This window comes from Microtus ochrogaster, chromosome 4, assembly GCF_000317375.1.
Source record: "Microtus ochrogaster isolate Prairie Vole_2 chromosome 4, MicOch1.0, whole genome shotgun sequence".
Taxonomy (NCBI): domain Eukaryota; kingdom Metazoa; phylum Chordata; class Mammalia; order Rodentia; family Cricetidae; genus Microtus; species Microtus ochrogaster.
The window spans coordinates 70,075,030-70,097,196 of record NC_022011.1 but is presented as its reverse complement, the minus strand read 5'-3'; the positions used below and the strand labels follow the sequence as shown (position 1 = coordinate 70,097,196).

At 44.7% G+C, this 22,167-nt stretch overlaps 1 protein-coding gene across 2 annotated transcripts in view; it reads left to right on the top strand.

The window, feature by feature from the left end:
* Acvr1 (activin A receptor type 1) overlaps positions 1 to 22,167 on the top strand; it is a 120,324-nt gene that overhangs the window by 84,460 nt on the left and 13,697 nt on the right. For both annotated transcript variants that reach the window (XM_026778784.1, XM_005346430.2), the window contains exons 3-7: positions 6,048 to 6,311; positions 8,174 to 8,385; positions 11,693 to 11,792; positions 16,932 to 17,078; positions 21,455 to 21,730. In XM_026778784.1, coding sequence (XP_026634585.1) covers positions 6,048 to 6,311; positions 8,174 to 8,385; positions 11,693 to 11,792; positions 16,932 to 17,078; positions 21,455 to 21,730 — 999 coding nt within the window. The remainder of the gene's footprint in view (positions 1 to 6,047; positions 6,312 to 8,173; positions 8,386 to 11,692; positions 11,793 to 16,931; positions 17,079 to 21,454; positions 21,731 to 22,167) is intronic.

The window sequence follows — 22,167 nt, the reverse complement described above, 5'->3', positions numbered from 1 at the left end:
ACACACACACACACACACACACACACACACACACAAGCCTACATTCTCATAGAAGATACTGATTTTTCCACCCACTGGGAGCCCAAGTAGTGAACAGCCGTGATGGTGGGATGGCCCCCCTCTAGGAAGAAATGATTTGCACGGACACGCTGGCAAGTGACTAAGCCTTGCCTGAAGATCTGTGCTGACATTTGAAGAGTTTATGGCTTGCAAACCAGCATCAGGTCTCTTCCCACCCCTGAACGTTTTCTGTGAATGGAAAATTCATGCTGAAGCAAATACCCATCAGGTTGGTACTGCCAAGTATGGAGGCTACTGCCGGTAGGTGTAGGTCCCATCCTCATGGTTGCTGGTCATCAGAACAAAGGGCTGGGGAGCCGTCTGTTCTGAAAGATTCAAGTTCCGGGGTCTAGCAGGCAAGGGGAGACCCACTAAGTAGATTTAGTCCTGTCAGGGAATAAATGCCATGTGGAGGGGTTCCATAAAGAAGGGATCTAAGATCCTGTAGCAGAAAGAGGCTTCCTGAGGACTCCCAAGTTCTGGTGAGGGCAGGGTGAAGAGCTGTATGAGTCAGACTATAGTCTGTCTTGCAGATGCTTGAAGCCAGCGACCATCAGCCTGTGTGGTTGCATGAATGGGCATGCCACTCACTGAGTTAGAGAGCACTCAGGAGAAACGCATTTGGAGTAGCTACATCCTGAGCTCAGAAGCCTTGGACTTCCTTGTTGTCATTCTATTTTAGAGCCTTTGACCCCCTCTGTTCTCCCATTGCTCTTGAGATGGATTTGTTTCTTGCCTTCACAACTTTCCTACGTATCAGTATCTCTGACTTAAAAAATAAAAAGAGTAAGATGTTGATTCCCTATAAGAGTGTGTAGACAGCATTTGCACCCCTGTTGAGTTTCAGCCTCAAACATATACAGCCCGCCTTCTTGCCAGAGGATCAAGGGCCGCTCAGTAGACATTCCGGATAGACCTTTGTGCTTCTGTCTGAGGAGCAGGCTTGCTGGCAATGAAACCTGGCATTGCAAAATCCTTCTTTAAGCCTTTGTTTAATGCCAGAGATCTCAAATGCTTGCAAATTCTGGAGAGGCGCCAAACAGGGCTCCCAGATTAGGAGCCCGGTGGAAGGACTCCCATAATCTATAAACCTAATATAAACTGCCTTTTCAGATGAATGAGTCGTTTGGACTGCTGGAAGGAGGCCAAGGATGTTTGGAGTTCCCTTTTTTAGCTTATACAAGTTCTGCACTATGGGGCTTTTATAATCACCTTCTAATTACTACATTATTATTGACCCTGCTCTAAGGTGCGCCTGTTAAAAACTCAGCCTGTCCCCTTTTGCTGACCCTTAGCCTGGCTCCTGGGTGCAGGGCAGGGTAGTCTGCAGCGTTTTCTCATCTGTCTTGCGTTAAAGATCTTAGTGGGAAATGTGGGCTTTTGTGCACCATGTAGAACGAAAATCTGTTTGAATGCTGTAAGCATTATGCAGTACACCACTCTTCAGGTGGGGACAGGGGAGTCTGCAGTATTTTGTCTCAATTGCTGAAGTCCTAGTTCAACATAAATGTGAATAATGTTGTGACGAATCCCAAGATTGTCCCAAGCTATCAACCATCTGAAAAAGTCTGAGCTGCTCTTTGCTTTGCGTCTTCCATTGTCAGTCTGGAATCATCTCCCAGTGACTGTGTGTGTCCAGATGGTGAGTTGAGCCTTGCCCAGAACAAGGAAAAAAATCATGGGGGGGGCAGTTTTGAGACAAGGTTTCTCTATGTAAAAGTCCTGGCTGTCCTGGAACCCGAGATCCCCCTGCCTCTGCCTCCCGAGTGCTGGGATTAAAGGGAAGCGCTACCACTGCAGGCCTGGAAAAATCTTTTTAAAGATGTGGCTGCTTGAGCTCTTGGGGACTCCCAGCTTGTGCCTCTGGCTTGCAGAATAGCCCTGATCTTTTCCCACTTTGCTGGCTTCTCCCTTGATAGGAAGCAGCCATCCGCTGTGGTCCGAATTCTCCAGTCTGTTCCCAGCCAGCTCCAGCTGAGCGCATTTTCACACAGCCCTGGTTCTGGTGATACAAGGAGCAAAGACCAAGCAGAGCCAGCCATAACACTGAGTAATGCCGGGACGTGCCTTCTAGAACAAACAATGTGGGTGAGCTTGCAGAGAGGGAATACCTCTGGCTTGACATTTAAATTACTGAATTATTTAAATGAATGTCAATTAGGCGGAGTAGGCTTGCTGCCTTCTGCCAGGGCACTTCCTGGTTATTCGCACAGGCAGGTGTAAAGACTATACTCACTTTAGATATAGCACACTTCCTGTTGCGCCACGGAGGAGCAGCGCATGACACAGTGTATTGGTCTCATGGTCTGAGCGATTAGGAACCCACACATTCTTATATGTAGCCCTTAAAGGCATCCCCTAGCCCAATACCCAGCCCAAATAAAATAAAACAGGCCCACACATGTTATGGTGAATGTTAAATTTTACCAGACTGAAAAAGTGAGTCATGGGCGTTTTGAGACTTGTTGTATTCCTAAGAATTGCGGATATTAGCAGCTAAGTGTGTTCTGCCTTCTTCTTAGCCTTTGTTGAATTAGTAACCCTCACTCAGAAAATTGCTTTGACGTCTCTTCAAACTAACCCAGACTGCCATCTTGTATTATGAACTCAAGGTTCTCATTTATAGTGTGTGTGTGTTTGTGTGTGTGTGTGTGTGTGTGTGTGTGTGTGTGTGTGTAAAGTAAGTGCATAAAAGATTTACTCATTAGTTTTTTTGGGAATGTACCAATTAAATAAATGAAATGTTGGGAGGAAAGCATGGGAGAACCAGATTTGATGAAGGTTTTGGATTCGTGCTTGGCTCTTGATTCCATATCAAAGATGGAGTTATTCTATACCCATACCAGCTCTTCTCCTGTTGCCTGTTTTCTTTGTCCTGAGTATGGAGAGCAAGGCTAGGTAAATCAGGCATTTTGACATTTGATTGAAAAGAATCGCTGGCAGGAAAGCAGGCAGGAACTCTTATTTCTTTCTATAAAACTGTAAGAAGTAAGTAGAAGGTTGAAGGATACTTATTTGAAGCAGCAGGGGTGAGAGCTGATGAAGGTTAATGTTGCTTCATGCCTTTGTGCAGGACAGACGTGGCCCCACTAAATGTTAAATGACTCGAGGCTTCTTGTGTCTGGTAAAACGCTCTGGTTATAGTCCAAACACCTGTCAGACTATGTATCTTGTCAAAAGCTAGAGGCCTTGGGAAAGTGGCGTTTCTTCCTATGTCAATGGCTGTAGAGTTTAATTTAGGCTACAGCTTTGAAAATAGCTCACACTAGAAACATACTATTACAACCACAAAGTGTGAATTTTTGTTGTCTTGGACTATGCATTTATCTGCGTGTGTTTGTTTACTTCTTTATATATTACGATGCTGTAACTCAGTGTTTCTCCAACCAGGGGGTTGCGGCCCTGGGGGTGTCATTTGGGGGTCGAATGACCCTTTCACAAGACCATCAGAAAACAGATATTTACGTTACAATTCATAACAGTAGCAAAATTACGTTTGTGAATTAGCCACAAAAATAATTTTATGTCTGGGTGTTACCACAACATGAGGATCTGTATTAAAGGTCGCAGTCTTAGGAAGGCTGAGAACCACTGCTGGTAGATAAACCTGGGCAGTTCACCCATGCGTCCTGTGCTTCTCCGTGAGCTGTAGCCCCGTTTTCTGACCATTCATCCATTCTATAGGCTCAGTGATGAATACGATCTTTACAGTTTGTTGGTATTTCTGGTGCAGTGCGTTGACTAAATGATCTTTGGTTATCCATCATCGGTCTGTGAATAGTCACTCCTTTATTTTGTTTTCATATTATCTCTTCATCACAACTAACTAGCTCTTCATCTTCAACCTAGTATCGGCTGATGTCCTTTTCAGTGTATTAACTATGTTCTTGGATAAATATGATTACAAATCCTCTACAATTAAAGTGTGTGTTTTAAATTTGTACCCGTTGCCTTATTTCAGTTTTTAAAATACAGTCATTTAATGTTCATTTCAGGTCACATACCCATCGCTATGACATCATTAACTTCTCAATAACTCCCCTACCCAGTTCGGTTCCTTCTCAAGAGCCATCACCTGTCCGGCAGCGTAGCTGGCAGGTCTCAGCCCAGCTTCATGCCAGTCAAGAGTGGCAAGCGTGTCTAGACTCCCTAGAAATATTATCTTTCAACTCTCCTTTGGCAAGAGTAAGCTTTTTTGCTGGTGTGTGTGTGTGTGCGCGCACGTGTGTGTGTGCATGTATTTATATGTGTATATATACACATATATATAATTTTTATTCTTATAGACGTAGATAGGGGCAGGGATATTTCTTGGATCTCTCTAGGCAGAGAAAATAAAGACTACCTCTACCATCTGTTTGCTGCTTAAAGCTTTTATTCATTAGAAAAGTCTGAGGGCTCTTGATCCTCAGGGGTTGGTCTGGTGGCATACATAGCACCTGCAGAGGCTATTTTGGCTTCTCTGCCCTCAGGCATGTCTTTGCTTTAGGATGAGCCCCTTGTGGTTTTCAAAAGAGCTAGCAAGTCACTTATAAACAGAAGGCAGTGTCTGTGTGTCTGCATGTACTTACTCTGTGGGATGCAGCACCCACCTGACAGCGGGCCGTGAACTATATTTCTACTTCTTTGAAGAGGGAAGAAGAAAGATTAAAAAACGCATTTTTCTTTTTGAGATAACCCACATCTCTATACACACCCACACAAATCTGTGTAAATGAACTTGACATTTTCAAAGACCTGACTTTAAGGTCTTGTCTTAAAAGCACAGCCACCCGACCTCTTTTTCTTTTCCTTTCTTGCTTTTTTTCTTTTTCTTTAACTTAAAAGAAAAAAGCAGTTATCTCACAGACGTGCTATTGAGAGTTCAAGGATCAGAGGGGAGCCTCCCTATGCCAGAGACCTTAGGGGAGACTTGCTCCGGAGGTCGGATTTCCTTGAATAGGGCTTTGGTGACAGTGCCCTTGGCTAGCTAAGGAATAGCCTTTAGGACTGGACTGGCAAATTCTGTCTTCACTTTGCTCCCTGGCTGGCGGAAAGTGTTGGAGGCAGCAAGTCTGAACTAATCATCCTGATGAGGGAGGTGGAAAGAACGATGTGAAAATGGAACTCCAAATAAGTGTTTGCAGAAAGACAGCTGGGAGGTCGGAGGAAGTGTGCCTCCCTGGGATACGGTTCTGTCTCACTTTGCTTTGCTTCTCGGTGGCGTCACCGGGAACTGCCTGGTCCCTGGTCATACCTGTTACCTAATTGTTTAAATATGGTTTCCCTCCCTTTGTTTGTGCCCTCCGCCTGAGTATTTGATGCCAGTTTTCCCCCCTTCTTCCCTACCAGTAGACAGTTCTTAAGAGCTACTAATTGTAATTTTAACCAATATACAGACTCCAGTATCATCATCATCATCATCATCATCATCATCATCATCATCATCATCATCATCATCATCATCATCATCATGTAGTCTAGCATCCGGCTAAGAAGGTTGAGAACTTGCGTTTGTAGCTATTGACTCTTTTACAAGTGTGTTCTGAAGCACTCAAGTCCTGAATCATTGCTTGCTTCCAGGGGCAGAGCTGGCAGGAAATGGTGCTAATGGTTGCCATATATTTATTTAGGAGCCATTTGTGTGTGTGGGGGGGTATAAAATAAAGGTGATGAAGTGTATGTTCCTAACAAATATTGCTTTTTAGATGCAGGAACTGGGGATATGAGAGAGGGGTTCCCCACGAGTCTGGACAGCCCCTTGCTAGGTCTCTGTGCTAGCATGTTCTTAAGGAGGCTACACAGGACGGACGGATGGACCCATGGACTAGGATGGCGTTACTATTTGGTTGTGTGATAGTCTTGTGGAGTGTAGACATTGGTTAGTGGTAATGTCTCTGTGATCAGGTTTGGGGTGATCACAGGGAAACCTGATATTTTTTTTTTCTCTGAGAGTGATAAAGCTCATATGAGTGAATCATTTTCCCCTCTTACCTCTTCTTTTGCAGATGAGAAGCCCAAGGTCAACTCGAAGCTTTACATGTGTGTGTGTGAGGGCCTCTCCTGTGGGAACGAGGACCACTGCGAAGGCCAGCAGTGTTTCTCCTCTCTGAGCATCAACGATGGCTTCCACGTCTACCAGAAGGGCTGCTTTCAGGTTTACGAGCAGGGGAAGATGACGTGTAAGACCCCTCCGTCTCCTGGCCAAGCGGTGGAATGCTGCCAGGGGGACTGGTGTAACAGAAACATCACTGCCCAGCTGCCCACGAAAGGTTCCCATGGCTTTTTCTATTTCTAGATCAAGGGGGGTTTATTAGTGTTGCTCCAAGTTCGTGTGGGTTAAGGATCTGTGTGGCCAGAAGCTTTCCTCTTACACCCTGAACCAGAGCTGGGGAGCCATGGCAGGTCAGGCTGGGTGAGGAAGAGAAAGGCTTTTGGAATCTAAAAGGAGAATGGGGCAAGGGAGTGATGCGACATTCATCGAGGAAAGATTTAGGGGCAGGGTTTGCTGACCAGAGGTCACCAACGCACAGGTGTGTGGCTCCCACTAGCACCTTCTGTTAAGAGGCGGTAGTGACATTCATAATTCCTTTAGTAATTTAGCCTAGTAAACTTTCAGCTCTAGGTCATGTGGTACCTGGTGCTTGCATGGAAGGCTTTTCCATTGTTAAGAAGACAAAGGAACGTTCTCCAGCATCTTTCAAATATAATTCCTGGCCATGTGAACGGAAGTCATATGTGATTGTGCATGAACCGTGTACTTATGGAATTCCCCCTCATGCATTTCCTATGGATTCCATGTCCTTTGGAAATTGGTCTCCCTCCGAAACTGTTTTCTCATAAAGTGAACTCTAAGTGGCTATCCAAAGTTGCTGTCAAGATTAACGCGGGCCCACTCCAAGCCAAATTTATTCCTTAATACAGAGTACCTCTTAATAGGATTAATTATATGATTTTGAGCTTGTGGAAGAAGGATATGACAAACGGCACAAGAAAGGCCACTCGGAGCCTTCACTGCCAGGACTGTCCCAAGGTGTGAAGGAGGCCGGAGGCAGAAAACCAAAAAGCTGATAGTTCATGTGGCAATTTTTAAGTTACCGTGACCTGCTTAGGGCAGGTAGAAGAGACTCCATTCTAATATTAAAAATAGGTTTGAATAACAAGGGCTTGAAAAACAGGGATCAAATATTGAAGTAGTTGAACTCAAAGGTTATTTCCCGTATGCTCAGTGTGTTAATTTTTTACTAGCAGAAGGGATGGACAAGAAGAAATCCCTGCATTCACACAAAAGCTATGTCAACAGGGTGAAGATCCTGATAAGCTCACACTGCCACACATTAAGTTTTGCACATTGATTTATATACTTATTTGTGTGTTTGTGTGTGCACGCATGTGTTGGGCCTATAAGAGGACAACTTATAGGAGTTGGGGTTCAGGGATCAAACTCAGGCTGGCAGGCTTTGTAGTGGGCTCTCTTGCCCTGAGAGCCATTTCCCTCTCTCTCAACACCCTGTGTTTTAACAGAAGGCATTTTCTGTAAGGCATTTCTTTATTTGAGAGACCACAGTCTCTGTCCTTTCATGACATGTCCTCCATTGCTATACAGATGACATGTATAAAAGCATGCCTTGCCATACATTGCCACACAGAGTATTAAGTGTGCCAAGCTGATTCTCAGGACTTGAGGAGTTAAAGAAACTTAAAGGGTCTTTGAGTAGAGAGTTGGGTTGCTGAAAGGAGGGAAGCTTCAGGGAGATTTCTCCGTGCGGTATTACAGTGGAATGGTTGTCCTTCAGGGCTTGATGATAAGTCATCTTTCCATATGAAATTCAAGCTAATAAGAGCAACAACGAGGCTTATATGGCTCTTGTATTTTAGAAACTCTTCGACAGCTGTGCACTAATACAGTTGATTCTCGGCGGGATCCTTTCTAAACTCCAGTTCTGCTTAACCAAATGAGCACTTGAATAAATGGCTGGGCCATTGGCTGGATGTTAGGAAGTGTTTTAGTTGTAAATTGTTTTGATTTGTGAGATTGTTTGGCCAGGATCGGGAGCCACTTCTTAGGATATTGGTAAAGAAGAAGGAAATGGTGGTCCTGACTCCCACTTACCATTTTCTTCCCATTCTCCAGGGAAATCCTTCCCTGGATCACAGAATCTCCACCTGGAAGTCGGCCTTATTATCCTCTCGGTGGTGTTTGCGGTATGTCTTTTAGCCTGCATCCTGGGAGTTGCTCTCAGGAAGTTTAAAAGACGCAACCAAGAACGCCTCAACCCCAGAGATGTGGAATATGGTACCATCGAAGGGCTCATCACCACCAATGTCGGAGACAGCACTCTAGCGGTGAGTTTGTGACCCCAGAAATGGAGATGGACACTTTCTTATTTTGAGTGTGGAAAGCTAGCAGTGAACGGACAATTCAGATGTGCACTGTGGCTAACTAGTCACTGGACCAATGTCCAGTTGTATGTGAGCACCAGGTTAGCTCCTGTACATAAGAACATCCATCTAAGCAGACACTTGAAGAATGGGTTTGGAGGTTTTACTTTAGTAGATTCTTGGTGCTGACTTGTCTTTGGGGAATGTGAAGAAAAGGGATAAAGAATGTTTGGTGGGCTGGAGTTTTGGAGGCTTGGAATGGCGCTGTTCAATTGCTCTATTTGTAACAACAAAAACGTTTTTTTTTTTTTCAAGGAAGCATCTTTTCATTAATATTAAAAAACCCTTTTTCCTTTTAGATGATTTGAGTACTCCATACTTTAGAAACTTGAATTCTCCTGAAGTAGCCATTAAGTTTTTGATGCTCCAGTACTGCCCCCTTGTGGAGTGTAATCAGCTGATTGAACCTGCATCCTCCAGTCGAAATGTGTAGCACATCCGGAATTTCAAATGTTTTAGTAGCTTCCTTTACAAGTAGAGAAGGGGGGAAAAGCAAACAAAGCATTGTGATTTTTTTATTGTTTCAATATACAATAAGATTATTGCTATTTTTCGTAAAATTCCAAAGTTATTTGCAGGGTGCTTCATTCCAGACCCTTCAGAGTTTACTTCTTCAGCATAAAAGGCCCTATGTTTATACATTTGAAAATTACTCCCTAGCCATTGAGGTGGCCCAGAGGGTAAAGATGTTCACTGCTGAGCCCAATGACCTAAATTCAATCCCCAGGAGAAAACTGACTCCTACAAGCTGTCCTCTGACTTCCAAACACGTGCCGTGGCAAGGCTATCCACCCCCCACCCCCCGCGCAAATAAATAAATAAGTAAATAAATAAATGCAGTCAAAATATAAAGTTACTCATATGTTTTAAAGCTATAGTGTCCCCTTCCAAGTGAATGTCTTCCTTTAGTTACTCTGCTAAACTTTCAGTTAAGTCGGGGAAGTAGGTCACTTACCATAAACAGCCTACTATAGAGTGCAAAAGAATAAAGTAGCAGCGTTCTCCATGGATACTAACGACATGACTTCTCTGAAAAAGACATGGCTTCGTGGGCGTTAGGTGCAAATGACACAACCAAATCCGCTCCCTCCTTGTCATAATCCAGGGAGTTGCAAGTCAATCAAGTCATCTCCGTAATGTGATTCCGAGCTGTTTAATGCTACCCTCCTGTCTCACAGCAGATCGTCATGCATGAAGGCTGGCTCCGCTACGCGACAAGTCTCTAAGTGCTCGGGAGTTCTCTAATTAGGCTTGCTCTTCAACTTCCTTCTTTCGTGTTCTAGAGAAGATACACCCTAGGCAGTGGCCACCCTTAGCTCAGGTGCCAGGGCATTGCTGATGATACAGCCTGAGTACCACCATGCCCTTCTGCTTGCACCATCAGTGCTCTGCATAAAACAGGAACAAGTTATCCTTGCGTGCCCCCCTTTTACTCAGGGTGCAGTGAGACTGGAAGAGGATACCCCTCCATTAAATATTGGCTTTGAAGTGTGTTCTGAGGTTTAGGGTAAAGCGGATGGGTTTATGGAGTTTGTAGCAGGAAGACGTGAGGATGATTCCCGACCAAGCTTCGGCAGAGCACGATTCTAACGTAGATCAGTCAGAACTTTATTCCTCGGAGCTGCTAACCTGTCTAATTACCAAGGGCAGTAATTGGAACGTCTAGTGTAAATTACTGTTTAAATAGCTTTTAGGGTTTTGAAGTAGGAATGAAAACCTATGCCAAGACAGTTTTGTCAACACAGCCCAGCCACGTCAGCTGATAGAATGTCACGATATAATGACATAGCAAGAAACAACCAGTTGTCCTTATTTCCTTATGTGAACGGTGTGTTCTTTGCAGCGATCTGACAAAGTGTGGCCTTGCTAAAGCTTCAGGGATTGAGGGAGGTCTTTATTTGTCTTTGGTTGACCTCCTCCCATCCTTTCTTAAATCTGTGAACTTGATTAGAACCCAAACTGGGCATCACGGGAAAGCAACAGCTTAATATCCAGAGTTGTTTTTCTTACAAATAATTGAATAAATGAAGACAAACATGGCAAGAGAGGCAAGAGAAACTTGCTGGAGAGGCTTGAACCCTGCTTCACCAACATCCATTTTCTTCCTGATTATCCTTTTGTGGCTTTTGAGGGTTCTGGATTTCTTCTGCTGACTCTTCAGCTTTTGGTAATTTTGCCAGTCAACTGTAGTTTGGTAACTTTATCGATCAATAGTGTTGCGCAGCAGTGCTGTGTGGGAGGGAGAGCAGATGAAAGTCGCGGAAGTCTAAGCGTTGCTCGCCTACGCTGCTCGTGTCCTGGGAAGGGACTAACTTTGGGCAGGGTTAGTTGGCTGATACTGCAGCTGTCCCACCACCACCACCACCGCGGCGGTCAGTCTGTGCATTCGACATGACCCAGGCCTTTGCTGAGAGCGGGAAGGAAAACTTCTTAAGTGAACTAACTGGCAGTCTCTTGCCAGCATGCTCCCTGGGAGAAATCAATTTTCAACTCCGGCTTTATGTTTTAAATGAAATATTGTTTTACGTCTTTCCATTCTAATTTGCAATTCGTGTTCAGAAACGGCTAGTAAGTGTTAATTTAGTGGCTCCTTTGTTCATCTATTACCTGAAAAAAAAAAAGGAACCTCCATCCAGAGAAACACCTACCTGTAACAAACACGCACCTATAAGTACCAATTTAATGGTCTACATACTATTAGAATCTTTCCATTACAGACATTGCACTTGGATGTTCATGCTCCTAATTTGTCTGCTTCTAATTAGACATCTTTAATTTCTTTGGCAACTAAAGTAGATCGTTGGATAGATAGTTAGTGAGCATTGCAGAATGTACCAGATAATACACAGCTCTAATGCTGAAACATCCCCCACCCCCATTCTTCCCACTGCTTCCTCGTGTCAGTCCTTTGAACTTTATAATGTGCTTATTAACTTTGATCAGCTTCCCTTCTTATGTATTTGGTTAAAAAAAAACCTCCAGGGCTCAAGAAAGAATGACTTATGTACCAGGAAACCCTGCCTTTGCTTTACCTCTTAATTTTTCTGAGACAACACAGTTTCTGGTCCTTTCAGAGGCAGTTTTCAGGCATTAGCAGGATCACACGACCAGAGTTGCTGGAGCTCATGTTGGTTAACACGGCATGCATCATAGGGCCCCGAAGCAGGAGCCGTAGCTCAGTAATTTCTTTTTCTCCTTGTTTTCATTACAGGAATTACTGGATCACTCATGTACCTCAGGAAGCGGCTCTGGTCTTCCGTTTCTGGTTCAGAGAACTGTGGCTCGCCAGATTACCCTGTTGGAGTGTGTTGGTAATTCTTGGTTTCCCTTCCTTTTGGAAATGGACAGCATCAGCTGTGATTCTAGGAGTAGAATGGGGCTTGGAAAAACCTGCTTCTCTTTGCTTATTGTATTTCCTCACTAAGCGCAGGAGGTGCCGAGCACCGGGTGATTATTCAGCGTGGGAGGGGGAGAGATAACCTGGGGGTCTCTGTTCTCTGTGACTCACGTTTGAGAACTTGTTGAAGTGCTGGTAAGGGGGGGTCATCACCAAGCAGTACAAACAGTGCCTAGTCAGAGTGAATTGAAGAGGCTGTGTTGCCCAAGGACTGAATGATCTAAGGCAATAGACTTCAGTTGGTAAGGTTTTCCCATTTTTTTTCTACTGTCTCTTCCTTCTAAAAAGAATGATGAGTTTATCTGCTTATTGTGTGTCAATTATAAACAAGGAAACTTATTAAAATATACTTTTAAAAACTAGAGTGAAGTTTACTAAGTGTTCTCATATTAAGTCTTTATTACCAAGAGCTATACTTTTTTTTATAGCCTTTCATTTTCTCCCTACACCATATTTTAAGTTGGCGAATTGTTTCTGAAAACTTTCTGTTCCTTTATTCACTAAAAAATTTTCGATCTGTTATTATTGCATGTGTGTATATGATGTATGTGTGTAGATGTGCATGCTATGGCATATATTAAATGTATGTATGGGTCTGTGCATGTCATGGCACATGTGTGTATATGATGTATACGGGGGGATGTGCATTCTACGGCACATGTGTGTCTATGATGTACATATGGATGTGTGTGCATGCTACAACACATGTGTGTATATGTTGTGTGTGCTGGGGTGTGTGAATTCTACGGCACATGTGTGTCTATGAGTATGTGGGCGGGTGTGTCCATGCCATAGCACATATGTGTATATGATGTGTGTATGTGGGGGTGTGTCTGCTCCAGCACATGTGTCTGTGATGTGTGTGTGTGCATGCCACAGCACATAGGTGTATATGTTGTATATTGGGGTATGTGCATGCCACAGCTCATCTGAAGTTAGAGGACAGTGTTGTGGAGTTGGCTGTCACCCTATACCTTTATATGGGTGCTGGGGATTGAACTCAGATCATCAGGGTTGTGTGCAAGCACTTTACCCATTGAACCATATCACTGGCCCACCTTCCTTCAGTTTATGAGGGCACACACCTTTTCTAGTATTCGGACTTATCAGAAATCCTTTAAAAGGCTCAGCAATAAGTCAATTTGGCTGGTGGATTAGCAAAAATGTTCATAAAGGACTTAGCACACATTCTTCTGCTTCTGAATTGGCAGAATGAATTCCCAGGAATTGGGAATTTCTGAGTCAAGCATGATGTAGTAGTAGTAGTAGTGGTGATTGCCTCACGGATTTTGTGAAGATGGGGCAGAATGCTTCCTTTTTGTTTTTTTCAGACAGGGTCTCTTTTGGCCCAGGAAGACCTAGAACTCAGTACACAGCCAAGGATGACCTTCTCCTCTTGACCTCCTCCCTCGCCTCTGTCTCTTGAGTGCTGGGATTATTATAGACATACATCCTATGGCCAAATGCATTTTTTAAGGTCCTGATTTTCAGGACTGAGGGGATGGCTCAGTCAATAAGCGCTTGTTGTACAAGCAGGAGAACTTGATTTTAATCGCCAGCGCCTATATAAAAATCTGGCACAGTAGTATGTGCGTATAGTTCCAGCGCTGGATATGCAGAAACAAGAAGATGTGCAGAGTTTGCTGATCAGCCCGTCTAGCTGCATCTGTGAGCTTTAGGTTTAGTGAAAGACTCTGTCTCAGAAAAGGAAGTGATGGAAGAGAACCCAGTGTTAACCTAATGCACATTTATGTAGCTGTTCCCTCCTCCGTCTTTGCCACACACAAGCCTGACACACTTTATGAAGTGGTGTGAAGGAATGGTTTGGTATTGTCTCTACACTCAGGCTTTTGGGGCGGGTGCTGCAGCTCCTGCCCTCTGACAGTTCGTTTCGGGGAAGTGGCTGACCACTACGAGCTGCCCCCAACACTATATGAAGGAATGCTCTCGAATTCTGTAGTAAGATGGGTGGCACTGCTTGCGCAAGACACATAGGCGACAGCATGGAGCTGTGTTGCCATTTCCCTGGATCTGCTTGCACCTCCTGTGCCTATTTCCACCGTAAGTGGTGCCACCCATGCTGACTGAGACTAGGAAAAGGTGGGAGACAACAAAAGAATGGTCTTCTTGTACCAATTAGCACCCGTTTGTTTATGAGCAAAGATGCCCGGGCAGTGCTGGGAGGCAGCAAAGGGACCATGCACTTGCCTCTCCTGCCTTTTTCCCTTGCCCCATCACTCACAGATAGTCCCATGCACCACGCTTAATCCTCAGAGATTGGCCTCAGAGTCCAATTGCTCCTCTGACCTGGGTACAGTTTCTGACTCTCTTAATGTTCTTCAGCATTTTGGAGCCAGCGTAGATTCAATGATGGCGCTTTGTTGGGTCGACATTGAAGACTGATGTCTCTCCAGAAGCTTGAAGTTTGTGTTTGCATGGTGTCGTTTTGAGCAGAAAGGCAGATAGATGATCACATTAGTTTGAGAACATGGGGAGTTGACCATATTAGCCCCTTCCATATCATACTATTCTAAATTTGAAGGCCCCAGGCATCCTCTTTGTGGGGCTTCCTGGTCAGGAACTTTTGGGTAATTGTGCCATAATTTTAAGGACTTTTGCATAAGATTGCATTAGCAAAAAGCATGTGACAGCCATCAAAATAAATTTCTGTACTGACTTTATCCACCTACCATGCCATATATTTTATTTTCTTCATTAAAAAGGAAAAGATTAACAACAACAATCAACTTTGTGTCCCCAACTCTTTGGGATACTCTTCTTCCCAGTGAAACAGTGGCTGCAAAGAGGAAAGAAAGCTGCCACGGGGAGCAAAGGCAGTGCGAGCTTAGCACTCAGCTTCTTTTGTAGCTTCTGGCTTTGTAGCATCCCAACGCTAGTCCTCATCAAAGGCTAACCATGCCTATGGCTTGTTCAAAATGACTGGTAAATGTATAGACTCTGTATGATTCTCGACAGCAGCCCACACTATACTCTAGCCAATCTTAGCCTCCCTTTAGATTAGTCACTGCTATTGGATAGAGCTATTAGTTCTTGTCGGGGAACCGCCGGAGCTGGATGGTACCCCGTGGGTCACACCTGTGAAGCAGGCACTCTGTTGCCAAGGCGCATCCCCAGCCGTCGGTGGTTTGGGGGCTGTTTCAGGTGTAACTTGGACACACCTGCTTTCTTTCTATGTTTAGGTTCTTATTGGTGTAGGTTTCCAACAGAGCACGGGGCGTGTGTGCGTGCAGGTGGCTCGGCAGCTGCCTACCGCAGCCCTGTGATGGAGCAGTCGCCACACGCCTGGACTGACGGGCTCATTGCATTGCCTTGTAGTTTCATCTTCCGCCGCACTGCCTGCCACCCCGGCTATTACAGCCCATGTGACCCCCCATCGTTTTGAGATAATGACCTCCTCTTTCCTGCCTCTTTGATCATCCTTACCTATAATTAAAGAGATTATTGGAAGGGGGAATCTGTCCTCGATAAAAAGTAGGGGGCATGCATCAGACGGGGCTAAGTCACCCCATTTTCTAAAATATGCTCTTCAAGTGACTTGAGAAAATATTCGACTGCTTCATGTGCATAGGTGCTTTGCTTGCATGCATGTCTGTGTATCACAGATTTGCCTGGTGTCTGAGGAGGTAAGAAGAGGGCATTGGAATCCCTGGAACTGAAGTGATAGCTGGTTGTTTGCCATCCGGTGGGTTCTGAGAATCAAAGCTGGGTCCTCGGAAGAACATAGAGTGCTCTTGAACACAGAGCCATTTCTCTAGCCCCCAGGTGACTTTAAAAAATTATTTATTAGTATTGTATGTATAAATTTATGGAACACATATGAATGTATGACAGAGACTACTTTGTGGAGTTAGTTTTCTTTTATATAGATTCTAGGGGTCAAACTCAGGCTTGAACTCAGCAAGCACATTTACCTGCTGAGCCATCTCTTAACTTCCAAACGCTCTTTCAAGTGTAGTCCACGTGCGCCATCACCAGGGACCTTCTAAACAGACACCCATGACCGGTGCCAGAAGTCAGAGCTCTTCTGGGATTGCGTGCTTGTGATTTTAGAAATCTGCTTTCGAAAACTATCTTTCTCCAAGAAACCCTTTAGAGGTGGTGGTAATCATGCAGAATGACCTCCTGCCAATGCCACAGGCTGTTGCTAATCTCCAGGACCTCAAACTGTCCGTGTGGGCAAAGCAGAGGAGCACATGTGATACTTGTGACTAGAATTGCCTGGGAGTGTCCAGCATAAAGGAAGGGAGCCAGAGAAGCCATTCAGTGATCTAGCTTCATACCCTTACCCTTTGGCTTTTGATATCATATTGAGATCTAAGAATCAGTACTGTTTTCTGAATTGTGTCACCTTTCCTGTGTTTTCCAAAATGATATGACAAAGGTTTCTATCCTTTTGACATTGTGACTTTACAGTGTCATCTACCGATCTGCTGACCTGCCTGCAGGACTAGGGATGCACGTTAGGTACCCATCGGGAAAGCAATTTAAACATAAACGCTCAGCTAATTAGTATCAGCTAATTGTGCGGCACCGATTGGAAGGCAGTTTCCTGTCACAGTGAGGTGGACAGAGAAAGGAGAGTTCTACCTTATCTTTGTATATCTTTGTAGGTAAAGTATTTGCGCTCCCAAATTGAGTTTGCCCAGCAAATAATGGGAGGGGTTAAAAGTTTCTGGCGTTAGGCTCAGTGTTTTGTACAAGAGTTGTTTGGTCTGCCTGTGTGTCCCGTATTTACCCTACTGTATATGAGAAACAAAGAATAATCTCAGCGTCACATAAAGAAACACAAAGCAAAAGTTATTGGCAAGGCATTCTTTTTACAAAAAGGGTCTACCAGAACCCAAACCGAACTAGTAGAAGGCATGTGCCAAAATGGCCTCTGTGATGTGGGTGGTGACTTTGTTTCATGCCATTGGTGGGGGCTCAACTTCACAATCCAACATGACTGGCTCGTCTGCAGAGAGGAAGGGGGAGGTTTCGAGGACACTGTCAGGTTGACTCTCACGTGCTTCATCTGTTTGACCGTCCACAGGGAAGGGCCGGTATGGAGAAGTGTGGAGGGGCAGCTGGCAAGGTGAAAATGTGGCCGTAAAGATCTTCTCCTCCCGCGATGAGAAGTCATGGTTCAGGGAAACAGAACTGTACAACACTGTGATGTTGAGGCATGAAAACATTTTAGGTGAGTACGGATAAGCTTTCACTAGCTGGTCTTGGTAGAGATAAGTTGCTTGTCCTGGCTCTCTCCCGCTTGTCACATTTGCAGTTTAGAGTCTCTTCCAGAAAACGACATAGTGACTCTCTGCATTAATAGACTATTTAATTTTTTAACAGGTATTTTTAATTTAAATATGCACATAGGTTGTAATTCCCTGCATGATGAAAAAGAAATCTGTTGCAGGGCCTTCTAACTCCTGGACCTGCAGATGTGTTTAAACAGAGGTTGCAGGACTTCTTACTCCTGTATCTGCGGATGTGTTTAAACAGAAGTCGCAGGACTTCTTACTCCTGGACCTGCTGGTGTGTTTAAACCACACCAACTTGCTCTACATTGTTCACTTCAAGGCTTCTTGGGTGGTTCCACTTGCCCCGCCCTTCCTGAATATTTATTACTGGAATCAAACTAAGAAAGGTCTTTGGATTTTTTCCTAGAGATTCACAGCTCCCAGGGACGCCGTAATGAGATGCACATGCCTTCAAACTAGGCATCACTTTCAAAGACCAGATTTACAGAGGGATTCAGCATACATTTTCATTTGAAAACTCCTCGCATACTTCTGGGACTCACAAAATATAGATGAATTTTCATCATCTTATCACGAAAGCTTAGCAACACTTTTGAAATATGCGAAGTGCCCACTACCATCCTGCTATAGCAATGGCTTCTATAGTTTCAGAAGGCTTGAAGTGCGTTTCCATTAATACACACATATGGTGAAAGCTGCCTAGAGTGAGTCTTCAAAAATAGAAGAGAAATCTGTGTTGAATTTAACTGTAGGCTCTAGTGTTGGCCACTGTATGGCTATTGGATTATGTCTGGGTATTGTACCTTGTACTCCTCTCCCTTTCTATCAATTTAGTGTTTCAATGTGACCCAGGATCTTGGTGACTGATGATTGGGTGGCCATCCAAAGCTTTGCTTCAACAGTGCGATGGTGACGGTCAATCTCAGGGCCATTTAAAAGTGTCTTTGAGGGGCTGGAGAGATAGCTCAACATCTGAGAGCGCTGGTTGCCTTTGCAGAGGTTCTGGGTTCTATTCCCCACACCCACGTGGCAACCTTTTGTAACTCTTGTTCCGGGGATCTGATGACCTCTTCTGGCCTCTGTGGGCATTGCATGCACCTGGAGCATACACAAGCAAAACAGCCATGCACACAAACACGAATTAAACAATTAAAATGTGTCTTTGAGTGCTCCCCAACTGGCCTACGGTGTTGGTGACCCCTAGGCCTGACATTCCTCACTCCCTAGTTGTCAGTTGCAAGGGCTTCAGTTACAAATCTGTCTCTGTCTGGCTACCTCTAGTATTTTCCTTTCTGTGGGACTGTGACACAAAGGTGCCTTTGGCCTTGTTTGCATTGTTCTTGACTCTCTACTATCTCCTTTCCATCCTTTAATCCGTAACAGAGTCTGGCTGCATTGCCCAGGATGGTCTTGAACACCTGGGTTCATGCAGTCCTCAGTCCTCAGCCTCCCTGAATCAGTGGGAGAAGAGGTTTGTGCCACACCGTGCCTGCCTTGCATGTTATGTCTCCGGGATCTGATTATGATCCTCCTCCCCAGGAGTGTTGCAAAGTCTAGGTCTCCAAAGCACATAGTTCAATTCAACTTATTCTTTGTATGTAGGCACAGTTGCATGTAAAACTCTGGGGCCCTTGTTCGTCCCCTTCGTTAAACCTGTGGGCTAGCTGGAATTTCAAGCCTTCGTCCTGCTACATCGGGCGAGGAAGAGATCAGGTGAAACAAATGCAGCTTGCCCTGTGGTGCTGGGAAACTGGCCTTTACTCTGGGGAGTAAAACTCTTCCCTAATCTAAGGACCATTTGAGGCCCACTGCCCCTGCCAGAGTTGCGTCTGTCTGCGCGTGCACTGCCCTATCTCTGTCACTAAGGAGGTTGATTGGTATGGCGGTCTACTCCACGTCTTACATCACGCTCCTTTAAAAACAAATATGATATTGATCACTTTATGCCTTGTTTTGGCTACAGGGTCCAATGTCTTCCAGACTAGTCTCAAACTCACTATGTAACCAAGGAGGATCTTGAATTTTGACCCCCCCCCCTTTTACCTCTCAAGTGTTAGAATTACAGCTAGAAGTGCCACCATACCTGGTTTATTTTTATGGAGATGAAGACCAAACCCAAGGTTTCTTATACGCTAGGCAAGCCCTGTACCAACCACATCTCCTGTCCTGTGTTTTTAAGCATAAAATTGAATAGCATTAAAGTTGGCATGGCTGTGCAGTGATCACCATTGTCCTTCGTCATAACTCTCTTGTGTTCTTGTGTCTGGTGTAATGGGCTGGTAAGATGGTTCAGTGCTTGCTGTTAGACCTGAGTTTGCCCCAAGTTCAATCCCCGAGATCCCCATGGTAGGAGAGAACAGACCTCCACATGTTCTTTGATTCCATGGTACTAGTGTACATGTGCATGCTCCCACAAAATAAATAATAATAAATATAATAAAAATAAATGTAATTTAAAATTTAAAGCACTACGAAAAGGCTGGAGAGATGTCTCAGTAGGTCAAGTGGTTACTTTGAAGGACTGACAGCTTGTTTGGTTTCCCAGAACCCATGTAAAAGCTATGCTGTAGTGCAGAAATTTTATAATCCCGCACACCCCTTCTTGGAGACTGGAGATAGGAGAATTGCTAGGAGCCACACACCAGCTAATGTATACCCATCAGAAAACAGCAAGAGAAACGAGATCTCAAAGAACGGGAAAAGCAAAGACTGACACCTGAAATTGTTCTGCGACCTGCACACATGAATCCTCACATACACATGCGAACACATACATGCATACATACACGTGGATGCACAAACACCCACACAAGAGTGCTGTTGACTGTTTAACGTCGCTATCTCTGGAGACTACTGGGGAGGGAGGCAGACTGCTCCTGAAAGTGTACAGTTATACTGTTCTCTGTACACACTGTGTGCTCAGCATCACACTGAGCATTTTGAATGCACTCTCTTTCATTGGCATGGCCCTTTAGGATAAACGTTGTTACCCTCATCTTATAAACAAGGAGAGCAAGTGGAGATCTTAACACGACTTGATCATGATCAAGGCTGGTAGAGCTAGTGTGTGAAGCAGTGGTCTATCTGTAGGGCCCAGCCATCTCCACACCGTCCATTCGGCACCTCTGCTGGTTCCTTAAGAGCATGGCCCCTGCAAACTTCAAAGAGGATCGGTCACTTTTTGATCACGTCTAGTTCTTGAAGAGCCAGGGCGACGGTTCTGACAGAAGTATTGGGTCTAACCATCCTCTCCCTGTATTACAAACACATCCAGTGGGTGTACCAAAGTCCCCACCTCTAGGCACCTGCTCAGCTTTCTTTAGTGGGCATCTCTGACTCCAAACCCAGTCATCCTACAACAACCTTCCAGCACTGAGAATCAAATGTACTTACATAAACTTGGGAGGTAAACAGTTGCAAAGGTCCTGTTCATTTCAAAGTGCTTTTTCCTGGTTTAAGGCATAATGAATGGGACAAACAAAATCCTTCTTTAAGATCTAGGGTTCATAGGGAAGGGGAGAGGAGGAGAGCTTGCTTTTTTCCCCCCTCCAGGGAAGAAATGAGTATGGGCTTATGACACAAGTATATGTTAGTTAGCAGTTACAATTCCAGGATGTTTTTGCTCTTTAGATCTCGGTGGGCAATAGCTGACTTCCCTTGGGTCCCAAATATCTCTATGTGCAAATGCGCAAGACCACTGGCTTGGAATTGTACCTTCTAGCTTGGGATCTTTATTTTGGGGAAGAATTCCTTGACTGTACTTAGGATGTGCACAAAAGCAGCTTCATGTCTCTCTGTGTCTACTAGTGTCTCATTTCTCTCCAAGACCTCTGTCACCTCTGGATACAAGCCTATTCCAGTGTCTGCTCTGAATTTTTTAAATTATTTATTTTAGAAAAAAATTATTTAGATGCTGCAGATGCCTACCTGCTCTGAGCTATTAGGATTCTGGGTGCTGGGCTTATGGTGCCAGGTCAGGACTAGAAGGCAAACATCCAGTTCCCAGGTTTGTAGGGTTAGGACACTATCTGGCAAGAGTTTTAGAATTTTATTATGGGTGAGCACCAAAGTATAAACATCATGTGATTCTTTATCCTGTATATTAGTGTTTACAAGGATTACTTATGGTGGAAATTGGCAGGACATTTTGCCGTTCATTAGCGCTGTTCCTTTCAGGACTAGATGCTGTTCCCTGGTGCTTTTGTAATTAATTATTTTTTGTTCTAGATTAGATGCGCTCGGTGACCGTTTTGGGTTCTCAAGAGTCACAAGGTGGAGTTCTCACTGTGAAAATCCTGTCTTTCTTTCCCAGGTTTCATTGCTTCGGACATGACATCCAGACACTCCAGCACCCAGCTGTGGCTAATCACACATTACCACGAAATGGGATCCCTGTACGACTACCTTCAACTCACGACGTTGGACACCGTTAGCTGCCTTCGGATAGTGCTGTCCATAGCCAGTGGTCTTGCGCATTTGCACATAGAGATATTTGGGACCCAAGGGAAGTCAGCTATTGCCCACCGAGATCTAAAGAGCAAAAACATCCTGGTGAAGAAGAACGGACAGTGCTGCATAGCAGATCTGGGTAAAACTTAGAAACCATTCTTAGTTACCTCATTTACTAACGTTATACTCCAGTGTTAGCCATGTTGTGCCCGTGTCTCCTCCTAACATGTTGTACTGAAAATTTCAAGCGTTAAGGAGAACTGAATGTCTTTCTAAGCTGCGCAGGGACCACTTGCATCTCCCCGTTAACCAGCAGCTGTGTGTGGATCACTTGAACCTCCCCGTTAACCAGCAGCTGTGTGTGGATCAGTTGAACCTCCCCGTTAACCAGCAGCTGTGTGGGGACCACTCTCATCTCCCCGTTAACCAGCAGCTGTGCAGGGACCACTTGCATCTCCCCGTTAACCAGCAGTTGTGTGTGGACCACTCACATCTCCCCGTTAACCAGCAGCTGTGTGTGGACCACTCGCATCTCCCCGTTAACCAGCAGCTGTGTGTGGACCACTCGCATCTCCC